Raw genomic sequence first — 13,747 nt, forward strand, 5'->3', positions numbered from 1 at the left:
AACTAGCGGTCCCATACACCTGACACAGCTTTGGTAGACCACTGGAAGCGTTTAAGTAGGAACATATGGTCACAAGCACGCATTTGCACCACAGGGCTTGAGGCGGGTCCCTAGATGTAGGGGGGGGTGGAATTGCCTGCCATGACACCCTTGGCGGTGGGACGACGCCGATGGCCCAAGTTGGCCAGCTAACCGGGCTAGCCGAAGGTTTGCTTGAGTCATAACCACGGTATGGAATCAGTGGGTCATTTCCGCTGGAATTTTTTCGCGGAGCACACCAACTCCGCCAGCACGAGTCATCGCGGTGTATATATGCTGGAGAGCTGAGTGTAGATGTGATTGGTCGCGTTGGGTCGGTGTTGACACTACTGCACGGTATAAATAATAGAAAGACATAATGTGCGCAGTTTTGGAACCTTCTATGATTAGATGGTTGTCGGAAGTGGATAATATCGTGGTTAGTTCCCTACCTTCGGACTATATTCCATCCGGGCCGGCGGGCGTCAAGGCTGAATCGTGTGAGGTCGAGCTCCCTGGCTCCTTTGGCGTCATCGATGAGGAGGATAGCTATATCAGACTACTGAGCGCGTTTGCAACTTTGGTTTGCAGAATGTCGGGGGAATCAGACGTTGCCATGTACAGCAAGGCAAACAGGCTTTTGAAGTTGGCGGTACCGCCTGGAGTTGCATTTCAGCAGCTGCGTGCGAGCGTGACGGAGGCCGTGGAAGGCACTCTGGCGCTACCGGCGGTGGATTTTGATGAACTTTCTGCGCTTGAGCGAGAAAAGAAGCAGCTAGACTATTATCCACAGTACTTCAAAGTGGGCGTAGTCACGGCTGCCGATAAGACAAAGCTTGATCAGTTCAGATACCATAAATTTGAGCTACTTCTAAGGCAGGTGACATCGTCTCGATTTGAGATGGTCTACGACTCAGAGCGCTTTTCGCCCGACCGGATAGGCGAGCTTGGGGAGCAATTAGTGCAGTTCCTTACGCTAGTGGAGGCTAAAGATGATGCAGATGTGTACGCGATTTCTCTGGTGACGAGCGGTGCTTCTAGAGTTTTGCCGGATCCGACGACGGATCTAGGCTGGGGCCAATTTCGCGGTGCGATCCACGATATCTTCCAGCATCATGCAGAAACACGGCCAGATAGGCTGTGCGTCGTGGAGACGGGGGTGGGGCAGGTGGCTGCGAGGACGTTTACATATTCAGCCATAAACTGTGCGTCAAATATAGTAGCACATTATCTGCTGGCGCGCGGCATCCGTAGAGGGGATGTTGTCATGATCTACTCCACGCGGGGGGTGGACTTATTGGTGTCGGTCCTCGGTGTTTTGAAATCAGGTGCTGTATTTTCCGTCATTGATCCTGCATACCCGCCTGCCCGTCAAAACGTCTATCTGGGCGTTGCAAAACCCGCTGGGCTGATTGTGATCCAGGCCGCGGGTCAGCTTGATGAAGCCGTTGAAGCATTTATTCGCGATAATCTAAGCCTCAAAGCCCGCCTCCCAGCTCTCGCACTACAGACAGATGGGGCGATATTAGGAGGTACACTCCCAGATTTCCATCTTGATACGCTTGTCCCTTTTGCCAGTTTGAAGAACACGCGAACAGATGTGGTTGTTGGCCCTGACAGCAACCCTACGCTTTCCTTTACGTCCGGCTCAGAGGGTATTCCCAAAGGTGTTTTGGGAAGACATTTCTCCCTGACTTACTACTTTGACTGGATGGCGAAGCGATTCGGCTTGTCCGAAGATGACAAATTCACCATGCTAAGCGGGATTGCTCATGATCCGATTCAAAGAGATATGTTTACCCCAATATATCTGGGAGCTCAACTGCTCGTACCACAGGAAGACGACATAGGCACCCCAGGCCGTCTTGCCACATGGATGGCCACTCATGGAGCTACTGTAACCCACCTGACTCCTGCGATGGGCCAGGTTTTAACTGCTGATGCTACCACACCATTCCCATCCCTCAAGAGAGCCTTCTTTGTTGGTGATGTGCTGACCAAACGGGACTGTGCACGACTACAGTCTCTGGCTGAAAACGTGGCCATAGTGAACATGTACGGCTCAACTGAAACCCAGCGTGCAGTATCGTACTTTGAGGTTCCGTCTTGTTCCAGTAATCCTTCATATTTGGACAACTTGAAAAGTATTATACCAGCTGGAAGGGGTATGCACAATGTTCAATTACTAATAGTAAATCGGCACGATCGAACTAAACTATGTGGAATTGGTGAAGTTGGAGAGATATACGTTCGAGCTGGTGGTCTTTCAGAGGGATATCGTGGACTACCTGAAATAAACAAGGAAAAGTTCATTGATAATTGGTTTGTTGATGCTGGTCATTGGGGGGGTTTGGACCTCTCAGGCGATGAGCCGTGGAGGAATTATTGGCTCGGAGTAAGGGACAGGCTATATCGCACCGGGGACTTAGGTCGTTATCTCCCCAACGGCGACTGCGAATGCTGCGGACGCGCGGACGACCAAGTCAAAATACGGGGCTTTAGAATTGAGCTAGGTGAAATTGACACGAATATCTCCCAGTATCCTTTGTGTCGCGAGAATATCACATTGCTACGCAAGGATCAGAACGGAGAGTCTACCTTGATCTCTTATCTGGTTCCTAGATCGGACCAAAAAGCATTGGCCTCTTTTATATCGGCAGTACCAGAATCCATCGCGACAGAATCCATCGCAGGCAGTCTGATTAAGTATCACAAGCTAATCAACGATATCAGAGGCTTTTTAAAAAAGCGGTTGGCTGGGTATGCAATCCCAACATTAATAATGGTGATGGAAAGGCTACCTCTAAACCCCAATGGGAAGATAGATAAGAATAAATTACAGTTCCCCGAACCAACGGAGCTGGATCGGGCTAGCGAACATTTTGCTTCGGAAACTCTGGGATTGTCTTCTTTCAGTCCCTTGGAGCAGGAAATCCGCAAGATATGGTTAGATCTTTTACCCACCAGACCTGCTATTACAAGTTCAGATGAGTCGTTCTTTGATCTTGGCGGCACTTCTATCTTGGCGACTCGGATGGCAATTGTGTTGCGTAACAGGTTAAATATTTCACTGGCATTAAGCACCATCTTCCGCTACCCAACAGTCAAAGAGCTTGCTAAGGAAATTAGTAGGGTACGCGGCACAATCTCCGACGACAAGAGCTCTAATTCCGGGACTACTGAATATTATGCTGACGCAAAACACGTTTCCGAAGCAGAATTAGCTTCGAAATATGAGTCTCGGTTATCGCTGCTTCCTTCCGGGGCAACGTCTGCACCAGTATATGTTTTCCTTACCGGGGTTACAGGTTTTTTAGGGTGCCACATATTAGCTGACCTTTTGAACAGATCACGAAAACCATATGACATAACAGTATATGCGCATGTTCGCGCAAGTGATGAATCATCTGCGCTCCAGCGAATCAAAAGCGTTTGTACTGCATATGGGTTATGGAAAAATGCTTACGCACCTAGAATAAAAGTGGTACTTGGAAATCTAGCGGAGAAGCAATTTGGCTTGCCTAAAAAGGCCTGGCATGACCTTCAGGAGGGTATCGATGTTATTATCCATAATGCCGCCCTGGTTCACTGGGTATATCCTTATAGCAAACTGAGAGAAGCCAATGTTCTCTCTACGGTGAATGTTCTAAATTTAGCTGCTGCTGGCAAGGCAAAATATTTTACATTCGTTTCATCGACATCTGCATTGGATACCAAACATTACCTAGAACTTTCTAACGCTGCCATTGAAAGTGGTGGTAGTGGTGTCCCGGAGGATGACGATCTTATGGGTGGTTCTCTAGGGCTGAAAGGCGGATATGGACAGTCGAAATGGGCAGCAGAATTTATTATAAAACGTGCAGGTGAGCGTGGGTTACGCGGTTGTATATTGAGGCCAGGCTATGTGACTGGTTCCCCTTCTACAGGAGCTTCTAACGCGGATGACTTTCTGCTCCGGTTCCTACGGGGATGTGTTCAGTTAGGCAAAATTCCTGATATTGAAGGAACTGTTAATATGGTACCAGTTGATTATGTGGCACGGTTAGCAACAGCGGCTTCCTTCTCGTCATCAGGCAATACACATATGATGGTTGTAAATGTCAATGCGAAACCAAGAATATCATTCAGGGACTATCTACTAGCACTGAAGGAATACGGGTACCAGGTAACATCAGTTCCTTATGACGAGTGGAGTAAGGCGCTTGAATCGTCGAGTGATGAAGAAAATCCTTTGTATCCGCTATTGTACCTTGTCCTAGATGACTTGCCTAAAAAGCTGCGCAGTCCTGAACTCGATACTACTAATGCGAAATTTGTTTTAGAAGAAGATTTTGCGCGGACGAATATTGAGCCAATTATCATTACTTCGGTGTCATTAGAGGTTGTGGGGTCCTATATCTCATTTTTGCATAAGTTAGGCTTCCTAGAAGAACCAGCTAAAGGTTCCAGGCCACTGCCAAATATTTCACTCTCCGACGAGCAAATATCATTAATAGCAGCAGTAGCCACTGCTCGGAGCAGTACAGCAAAGCCATAGAATAGCCTAGAGATTGTAGGACAAAACAGTTGAGTGTATAATTTTTTTATATAATTAACGAACTTAATTATTAAACAAGAATTGTAAATCAGCGGGAGTCAGTCTGTTGACTGCACCTTCATCTTGACCAAGAGTGGCATGAATCATATTTGCCTTTTTTTCTTGTAACTCTATAATTCTCGACTCAATGCTGTCTTCGATACAGAAACGAGTAATCTTAACAGGCCGATGTTGACCAATTCTATGAACTCTATCACCGCTCTGCCATTCAACACTGGGATTCCACCATGGATCGAGAATAAATACTTGCGAGGCTTCACATAGGTTAAGGGCCACACCGCCAGCCTTTAAACTTACCAAAAATACTTCACAATGGACGTTGTCCATAAAATAATTGATTGTCTCTGCTCTCTGAGTTGGAGTCATGCTACCCTGTAGTTTGGCAGTTTGAAAGCCAGCCCTCTTGAGCCGCCATTCAACGAGATCTAACATGGACGTGAACTGTGAAAACACGATTGACTTTATTGTGCGCGTGCTACTCCGTAAATTATAAAGCTCTTCCAATAGAGCTTCAATCTTCGTAGAGGAGCGCCAATTGCCCTGAAGACCAAGACGGTTCACAATGCTTTGTTTCTTAAACATTTCCTCATCAATTTCAAGTGCGGGTTGCGCAAGGTCAATACTCAATGCAATATGACATACAGGGCACGTTAAATCAGCCGAGCGCCCGACAAAGGAGTCGATGTACTCACGAATGCACAGTCGGCAAAACTTATGGCGACACTTTGATTCAATGGCGTCTTCTGCCTCATCGACACACAACTGGCATACAATCACGCCGACGATCTCATTCCCAGGCAAACGTTTCAGAACTAGATCGGGGTGATCAGCCAGTTGCCTCATCCGCGTCAACAGCGTGAAGATATTTGCGTAGTTATTCAGCACAACACCACTCTCCACGTAAGTGTTATATTGGCGCTTGGAGTCACTGTAAAGGGATCTGTATAGATCACGTTCTTCCTCATCGAAGACATCGCGCCGTACTGTCACGATGCGCGGCGGCAAACCTAAGTCATCGGCACGTTCAACCTTTGTCCGTCGCAGCATAATGTTCCGAAGTAAAAGCTGGATGTTTTCGAACGATTCAAGGCCCGGCCCCTCCATCCCATGCCGCTGTATGTTTTTCAGCATGAAGTGATTGAAGAAGTTCGTATGCTGCATGCCTACATGGTCACAGGAATCACAATGTAAATTATCCGAGAATCGCCAGGTCTTCTCAGAGCAGCTGCACTTGGTACAGAAGTAGCGGGTGAATGGCTCAATATCGAGGAACCGGATTAGAGAATACATTTCGCCGATCCGGTTCTGCAGCGGCGTACCAGTCAAACACCAGCGCCGCACTGCTCGCAAAGCGTTAACAGAGCGGGCGGTACCGCTACTGCGGTCCTTTATGTTGTGCGCCTCATCAAGCACCACCCGGTAGAAGTCTACCGCATGCAAAGGCGACTGCTCGCGGACGACGCCAGCCTTTCGGCGGAACCCCTGCGTCTGCTTCCGGTACACAGATTCCAACACGGCATAGGTGGTAAGCACAACATCGGCAGCCGCCAGTTCTTCGCTTACAGCGCTACGGCCCGGGCCGTGGAATACCAGCGACCGCAGAGCGCCGCCTGTGTACTTGTCGATTTCGTTTTTCCACTGGATGAGCGCCACAGTCGGGGCAACCACAAGCGTCGGGCCCTTATTCGCATGCAGCAGCAGCGAAATCATCTGTACCGTCTTGCCCATTCCCATTTCGTCTGCCAGCACACCACCCCGATACCGCTCGTTGTTCTCCTGCAGTGCCATCCAGTGAAGCCCCTCCAGCTGAAAGGGCAGTAGGGGAACCGTCAGCCCCGCCGGCTGCGCTGCGCGGATCGGCTTGTACGCAGGCGCATCACGCAGTGCAGGAAACACGTCCGCCAGCTCACGGTGGTGCTCGAACAGCAGCTGCGTCATCCGATCGTACCGGCTCACGTTCGGTGCTCGCGCCTTCTTGGCAGGCACCTTCTTGGCGGAAGGCTTCCCGCCCCGCGGCTTCGCGCGCCGCCGCTTGCCCAACGGCTCATCCTCCTCGCTCTCCTCCTCCAGCGGCTCCTCCCCGTCGCTCGACTCCACCACCACTGGATCCCACGCAGCGCTGCCTGTCCGCGCCTGCCCGCTAAGGGGCTCATCTTCCGAGCTGATCTCCTCGCGTACGGCTGAGCGCCGCGCAGCCGCGCGCCGTGGTCGCCGGCGTATGAAGCCTCCCTCCTCGCCAGTCATGCTGCCTGCCGGTGTGTGGCTCGGACACTGACGCAGGATCCTCGCTACTTCCACCGCGATGGCCACCGTCACGTGATGCAGTCACGTGATAGCTCGCTCCACCAGCCTGCCGATGGTCGGCCGCGCCACCCGCATCGCCTGCGGTCTCGCCGCGCGCGCCGCGCTCGTGCGGCGTCTGCCGCCGTCCTGTGACAACGCGCAGTATGCACGCCGCCGACGCGACCTGTTCCTGCGTTCCTGTGCGTGCGCACCGGCGCCTCGTGCGCACCAGCGCCTTCCACGCGCACACGTATCGCCTTCGTCGTGCGCCGCGTGTCTGTATCTTCTCGCCGTGTGCTTCTACTGGCGTTATGTTACTCTTATCTGGTGGCCGCTTCCCACCTGTAAGCCGCGTTACCCGCTCATCTACCCCACCCAGCTCCCGCCGCGATTAGTCACACCGCTTACGTGACGTGCGGCTGAGCTGCCAAGCACGTGCTAGCTCCCACGTGACTTTACGTAACAATTAAATAAGCGCTGCCGTAAGCCTCCGCAGGGGATCCGGCGGCAGAGTTGCCCGGTAACTACCCGGCTCGGTTCCCGGGCGCCCGCACTTGTGCAGCCACCTGGCACCTCAGGCACGCAGCGCGCCCTTGCGTTGCAGAAAAAAGAAGCGAAACCGAGCAGAAAAAATACCGAAAGCTAGACCAAGAACAGAGCAGTAGAACGAGACGGCGGCGCTGGAAGTTGAACAACGCAGCGCCAGCAGCATTTCCAAATTCCACAGATTTCCCGTTTTCATAATTTTTTTCATTACAAAAAGCTTATAGGAGAAGGAAAGCAGATAAACAAATCAGATACACACACACTTCTCCTCCATACCAAACGGCAGGTAGGCAGTAGCGCAGCCAGAGACGGAAACTCTGGACAGACAGGAAAACAGAGTTTGGGGCGCACTTGGCAGAAAGGTGCGGATACAAGAGGTCGAGTGGACAGTCAGGAGGCAACACAGGGAATGAACAATCCGCTAGGGCAACACGGCGGAGGCGCGGTGGGCCTGCGCGCGGCGCAGGCCCTGGCGGCGGGCACGGGGCCACACGGGGCGAACGGGGGCGGATCCCCGAGCGGCGGGGTTGCGGCGATTGCCGCGGACGGCGCGGGCGGCGGGGCAGCGGTGGACCCGTTGAGCCAGAGCGCGGCAGAGACGTGGCTCTCGATCGCGTCTTTGGCGGAGACGCTCGGCGACGCGGACCGGGCAGCGATGGCGTACGACGCAACGCTGCAGTACAACCCGTCGTCGACTAAGGCGCTCACGTCGCTCGCGCACCTGTACCGGTCGCGCGATGTGTTCCAGCGCGCGGCGGAGCTGTATCAGCGGGCGCTAGCCGTCAACCCGGAGCTGGGCGACGTCTGGGCAACGCTCGGACACTGCTACTTGATGCTGGACGACCTACAGCGCGCCTACGCGGCATACCAGCAGGCGTTGTACCACTTGAGCAATCCGAATGTGCCGAAATTGTGGCATGGTATTGGCATTTTGTACGACAGATACGGCTCCCTAGACTACGCCGAAGAGGCCTTTGCCAAGGTGCTCGAGCTCGATCCACACTTTGAGAAAGTGAACGAGATCTATTTCCGCTTGGGGATCATCTACAAGCACCAGGGCAAGTGGAACCAGGCGCTGGAGTGCTTTCGCTATATTCTTCCGCAGCCTCCGGCTCCTCTTCAGGAGTGGGACGTCTGGTTCCAGTTGGGCAGTGTGTTGGAGTCGATGGGAGAGTGGCAAGGCGCCCGAGAAGCATACGAGCACGTCTTGTCGCAAAACGACCGCCACGCAAAGGTTCTCCAGCAGCTAGGCTGCCTTTATGGTATGAACAACGTCCAGTTCTATGACCCACAGACTGCGCTCAACTTGTTATTGAAGTCCTTGGAGGCAGACTCCACAGATGCCACAACATGGTACCACTTAGGCCGCATCCATATGGTACGCAATGATTACACCGCTGCCTACGATGCGTTCCAGCAGGCAGTCAACCGTGACTCGCGCAATCCTACATTCTGGTGCTCGATTGGTGTTCTATATTATCAGATTTCGCAGTACCGTGATGCCTTGGACGCTTACACGCGCGCGATCAGACTGAACCCATATATCAGCGAGGTATGGTACGATTTGGGCACTTTGTATGAGACATGCAACAATCAGCTCAGCGATGCCCTGGATGCATATAAACAAGCTGTTCGCTTAGATCCGAATAACGTCCACATAAGGGAGAGACTAGAGGCTTTGACTGCCCAGCTAGCCAACCCAGGGGCCCAGCAGCCTCAGCAGCAGCCTCAACAGCAACAGATGCAACAGCCTAGAGGGCCAGCACCCATTATGTTGCAGCCAACATTGCAGCAGCAAGACCAAACAAATCCGTTGAATAACAAACCTGCGTTCTACCGGTCCTCTCCCCACGGAGTTGCGGTTGCCGGAACAGAGTCCGCAGGCCACACACCAATGTCAGGACGGCCTCAGCCGTTGCAGCAGTTGAACAATAACGGAAGTATCCTGGAACCGTCATTGTTGCCGCAAAAGAGGCCTATGGAGGGTGGAATGGATACATTGGTAAATGCCATTTCGCAGCAGGAGTTGCAGCAACATCAGAAGAAACATATGCCTTCTCAGAACCATCCTAGTTTGGCCCTGGCTACAGGACAGCCGCAGCAGTTACCACCCGATGCCGCTCCCATAATACCGCCCGAAAAGAAAGGTGCGCCTCTCCCCCAGTTTCAGAAAACTGAACCAGAGCATGCGGCAAAAAGACTGAAGCACGAGCAGAATAACGTAGAAGAGCAACCGGTCCGGTCTCGAACTATACCTTCGATTACGCACCCAGCTTCCATGGACCATTCTGGTCCGGGAGATCAGAATCACATTCTATCTGGGCCTTCAGTCCACGCAACCCACGTGTTACCTCCGGTAGCGGTAGCGGCAAAGGGAAGCGAGCGTTCTCAACCCGTTGCAAATGGAAGCACCATCAAGGATCTCCATGCTACGAATACACTGCCACCCGTGACTGGCCCGATTGTCAATTCAGATAAGCTGGGGAGCAAGGCGCCTCCTGATACATCAAAAGAGGCGGCGCATGCAACAGCTCAAGCTGGATTCCATGACAAAGTCTCTCCAGGGCAGCCAGATGTCGGGGAGAAGCCTAAGGATTCCCGCGAGGTAAAAAGCGCTAATACCGCTTCCACAGGTGCCCCCGTCAGGAATCTCCCTCCGTTGGCCACGGCCGCTTCTCCAGAGTGCTCTTCTACCCACACTGAGATATCGGCAGCACCGAGTGAAAGCATTACTGCTGCAGCATCCGAGAACCTAGAAGACCAGGAGCCCAACTTAAAAACCAACTCAGCCAGTTCAGCAGTTGATCTAGCGGAGCGCCAAAAGTCTTCTACAGAGGTTGCCACAGATTATCATCCCGCAGCCGAAACAGCACCAACTGCTTCGAACAAATTGCGTTCCACTGACCCACCAGCGCCTCCAGATTTACACCAACCCCCAGCAGCCGAGTCCGCGGAACCTACCGCGATAAAACCAAGCGCAGATGCTATAGAGAAGTTACAGGAGGAAGCAAGAATGCGGCAGGAAGAAGAGCTTGAGGCTCTTCAGAAAAAGGCTGCGCATAACGGCGTTGGTACTTCTACAGACTTGCCGAAAGAAAGCGTCATTCGAAAAGTTGAAGAAGACGAAAACTACGACGACTGAATAGTGCTCTTCGCCCCACCGGCAAGAAAGACGCGCATACTATGCAGGTCCTGCAAATGTTTATACTTTCGCCTTATGAAATTTGTATTAATAATAGATATAGAGATATAAATATCATCTATTTTGTCATCTCTAATGTAACCAAAGATGTCTACTGTGTGTCCAAGATATCACACAAAAATGCCTTAATTTGCTGCATAATCTCGTTCTTTGTGTTGGCAGAGACCAGGCTCACCGCCTCCGGTTCCACACGTTTTAGCACTTCGGAAAAATTGGTGGTGTTATCGTCCTCCATGGTCTCTCTGGTGAGTTTCTTGACTTGGTCGATCCATCCCTCGTCTAGTAGTCTCTGTGCTAGCTTGTTGGATATCCGCTCGTAGTTACCAGACTCTACTAGGTGCTGCTGTATTTGTGCGCGGAGTTCAAGGGCCTCCTTGTCCTTGGCCGTCATGCCTGTCGCCGCAGATATATAGGTTGGCTACGTTGGTCAGCGCCTATGCTTAAGCTTCTGGCTGGGGAGCCCAATCGTCATCTTGTCGAGTTAGATTTTTTTCCTTTATTAACGTCTTCAGTAATCATATATAAGCAGGGGTAAAGCGGCCGTGTAGAGATGACCCCACTAGCGCAAGGAATCAGGTTACAACTACTATACAGAACTCAATACCAGGTACGGAGAATGGCAGGTAGTACCAAAAGGGGGCCGGAACAGGCAAAGCTACTGGAAAGGCGGGCCGTGACCGACACGAGCGAGTTCAAGTGGATTGGGCTAGAGAAGCTCAAGTATGCAGACCCTCTGGGCAGAGAGCGCGACTGGGAAGGCGCTGTGCGCACGACGCGTGCTTCGACCGGAGTGGATGGAGTAGGCATATTGGCCATTGTGCGCGAGCCTGGGCAGCCGGACCGCATTCTGCTTCAAAAGCAGTTCCGCCCCCCTGTGGGAGGCGTCTGCATTGAGATGCCTGCTGGACTGATAGACGAGGGCGAGACGCTGGAGGAGGCCGTGGCACGCGAACTGCGCGAGGAAACTGGATATAGCGGGCGCATTGTGACCACCAGCGCGATATTATTCAACGATCCGGGCTTCACAAACACGAACCTGCGTATGGTCACAGTAGAAATTGACGCTACCGCACCCGAGAATCGCAACCCGCAACCAGAGTTGGAGGACGACGAGTTCATCGAGTGCTTCATGGTGCCGTTGCGCGACTTTCCCGAAGAAATGGGGCGGCTAGACGCTGCGGGCTACAAGCTCGACGCCCGTGTTGATAACGTGGCCCATGGCATTAAGATAGCCCGTATGTATGGATTGTAAGGTTTGTACTCTGAAGAAGGATAGTACCCTCTAGGCGGAGACTGCAGGTAAAGTAGTTGGCTGCGCAACAATAAAAATAACGACAACAGCAGGATTTGAACCAGCGCGGGCAGAGCCCAACAGATTTCAAGTCTGTCGCCTTAACCACTCGGCCATGTTGCCTAGATATGTCGAAGACCGGATTTCTGGTCGTGTTGAGCAACAGCTTTAAGTACACCACGTGACCAGTCAATGCTGCTTAAACGTCACGGTATTTACAAGCGCATACATACCAGGCGTGAGATGAGAATTATATACCTACGTAAGCATCTGTCTTAGTGACTCTACAAACGCCTCCCACCTCTCAATCGGATCGTTATAGAAGCTGCAACCCTCCTGGGTCCCCAGATAGACGTAGTTCTCGTTAACATAGAGCTCAATGCGGTCATCCATCATCGCGTCATCTTCGGGAATCACAGACTTGTTCATAATTTCCGTTAAGGTAAGTTGGTGCATATTTTCGTCCCCTAGCGTGGCTGACTCGGCCGCACTTGCTCGGCGACAGCCCTTGTTGCTTGATCGGCGGCGGTGGAGCGGGGGTTGGGCTGCGGGTGCTGGGGCGTCTCCTACCGCAGAATCCTGGCCTTGATGCAGCAAAAGTTGGGAAATAGGATATAAGACGGTGTGCCACCACTTCTGCCTTCTCAGAATATCAAAACACAAGCAGATATTATCATTGAGCAGCTGGAAGGTTGAGGCCGGGTATACGTCTACCGTGAAGTCATTTACGAGGGTGACTCGTGGATTTTGACACTTGAATGCAAAGCGGCGCTGCAGCTCGGACGCAGAAGCACTCGTGAAGCCCTCATCAGGGTGTTCTGGCGGCAAACTATCCTTAGGCAGGTACGTCGGAGGGTCACCGAGAAGTTCGAACACCAGCGTGATGCCGGTCGTATAGGACTCGGCCGACTGGTTGATCCACTCCTTCGTTTCGCTCGAGTATTTGTATTCGTAATACCGCTGGTTCGGGTCCTGCGTAGCGGCAAATGTCAGCTTGGCGACCTTCTTTTCGGAATGGTCGAGCAAGTAGATCCCAAAACGGTCGTTCAGGTTCGTCTGCACCGTGAGCTGCGCGCCATTGTCGTCCAGGTAGCTCTGCATGTACTGCGGCAGCATCGAGTAATACTCGAACAAATCGAATTGCGACACATTGGACTCGATATCGATGCTTGAGCACGCGTCGAGTAGGGTTAAGAACTTCAGGTTGTGGTGGAACTCGTGCAGGTCGCTATACGTGGTAAGTGACCGGTGCAGGATGTTGGCCTCGCCATTGAAGTAGTCAAACTTGTCGAAGTTGCTTGCCAGCACCAGCTTAACATCGATCACCTTGCCGTCCGTCACTTCATAGTCTATATCTATCACGATAATCTTCGACGCTATCGACAGACGCGATATGTTGGCCGATACCTGATCAACGAAGGACTCCAGCCCCATAGTTTGGCACAGCCTTGTGATGTTCTCCAGAGTGATTGACCCCGGTTTGTAGTTCACAAGAATGGCAATCATCTTGCCGAGTGACTCTACGTATGCATCTGGCATCACTGCTGCTTCCGAGGTAGTCCGTGGTCCGGTGCCGGTTGTGCAGTCCACAGTTTTCTTTGTCCAGATGCTCCAGCTTTTTCAGCACGCTCGTGTTGCCACAGCACACAGTAGCGGGCGTTCAGGTTACTTCGCCTCTGATTCGTTGTACCGCCTAGGAGCAGTCTCCTCGCCAGGCCTTGGGCATCTGTAGCGGGATCTGGCGCGGCTCACGTGCGATTACCTAATCTGGCGTACTTCGTCTCCCAGTCCTCGAGCCCTCGAGCACCAC

At 52.2% G+C, this 13,747-nt stretch overlaps 6 protein-coding genes and 1 non-coding gene across 7 annotated transcripts; 3 read left to right on the forward strand and 4 right to left on the reverse strand.

Annotated features, from left to right (window-relative positions):
- Nucleotides 1–397: 397 nt before the first annotated feature.
- Nucleotides 398–4,555, forward strand: LYS2 (L-aminoadipate-semialdehyde dehydrogenase; the record flags this gene model as incomplete). The annotated part of the gene is made up of 1 exon (NM_209102.2): nt 398–4,555. The coding sequence occupies one exon, from the start codon at nt 398–400 to the stop codon at nt 4,553–4,555; it is 4,158 nt and encodes a 1,385-aa protein (NP_983749.2).
- Nucleotides 4,556–4,618: 63 nt separating this feature from the next.
- Nucleotides 4,619–6,859, reverse strand: RAD16 (DNA repair protein RAD16; the record flags this gene model as incomplete). The annotated part of the gene is made up of 1 exon (NM_209103.2): nt 4,619–6,859. One exon carries the CDS (start codon nt 6,857–6,859, stop codon nt 4,619–4,621), a length of 2,241 nt encoding a protein of 746 aa, NP_983750.2.
- A 994-nt stretch (nt 6,860–7,853) lies between these two features.
- Nucleotides 7,854–10,586, forward strand: CYC8 (transcription regulator CYC8; the record flags this gene model as incomplete). The annotated part of the gene is made up of 1 exon (NM_209104.2): nt 7,854–10,586. The coding sequence occupies one exon, from the start codon at nt 7,854–7,856 to the stop codon at nt 10,584–10,586; it is 2,733 nt and encodes a 910-aa protein (NP_983751.2).
- Nucleotides 10,587–10,737: 151 nt separating this feature from the next.
- Nucleotides 10,738–11,037, reverse strand: SUS1 (Sus1p; the record flags this gene model as incomplete). The annotated part of the gene is made up of 1 exon (NM_209105.1): nt 10,738–11,037. The coding sequence occupies one exon, from the start codon at nt 11,035–11,037 to the stop codon at nt 10,738–10,740; it is 300 nt and encodes a 99-aa protein (NP_983752.1).
- A 159-nt stretch (nt 11,038–11,196) lies between these two features.
- Nucleotides 11,197–11,898, forward strand: YSA1 (ADP-ribose diphosphatase; the record flags this gene model as incomplete). The annotated part of the gene is made up of 1 exon (NM_209106.1): nt 11,197–11,898. One exon carries the CDS (start codon nt 11,197–11,199, stop codon nt 11,896–11,898), a length of 702 nt encoding a protein of 233 aa, NP_983753.1.
- An 80-nt stretch (nt 11,899–11,978) lies between these two features.
- AGOS_t0061 lies at nt 11,979–12,060 on the reverse strand. Its single transcript has one exon. It is a non-coding gene; the product is annotated as a tRNA-Ser (tRNA).
- Nucleotides 12,061–12,195: 135 nt separating this feature from the next.
- On the reverse strand, nt 12,196–13,476 carry MED1 (Med1p; the record flags this gene model as incomplete). Its single annotated transcript, NM_209107.1, has 1 exon — nt 12,196–13,476. The coding sequence occupies one exon, from the start codon at nt 13,474–13,476 to the stop codon at nt 12,196–12,198; it is 1,281 nt and encodes a 426-aa protein (NP_983754.1).
- Nucleotides 13,477–13,747: the final 271 nt, after the last annotated feature.

The sequence above is a fragment of the Eremothecium gossypii genome, chromosome IV (genome assembly GCF_000091025.4).
Source record: "Eremothecium gossypii ATCC 10895 chromosome IV, complete sequence".
Classification (NCBI taxonomy): Eukaryota; Fungi; Ascomycota; class Saccharomycetes; order Saccharomycetales; family Saccharomycetaceae; genus Eremothecium; species Eremothecium gossypii.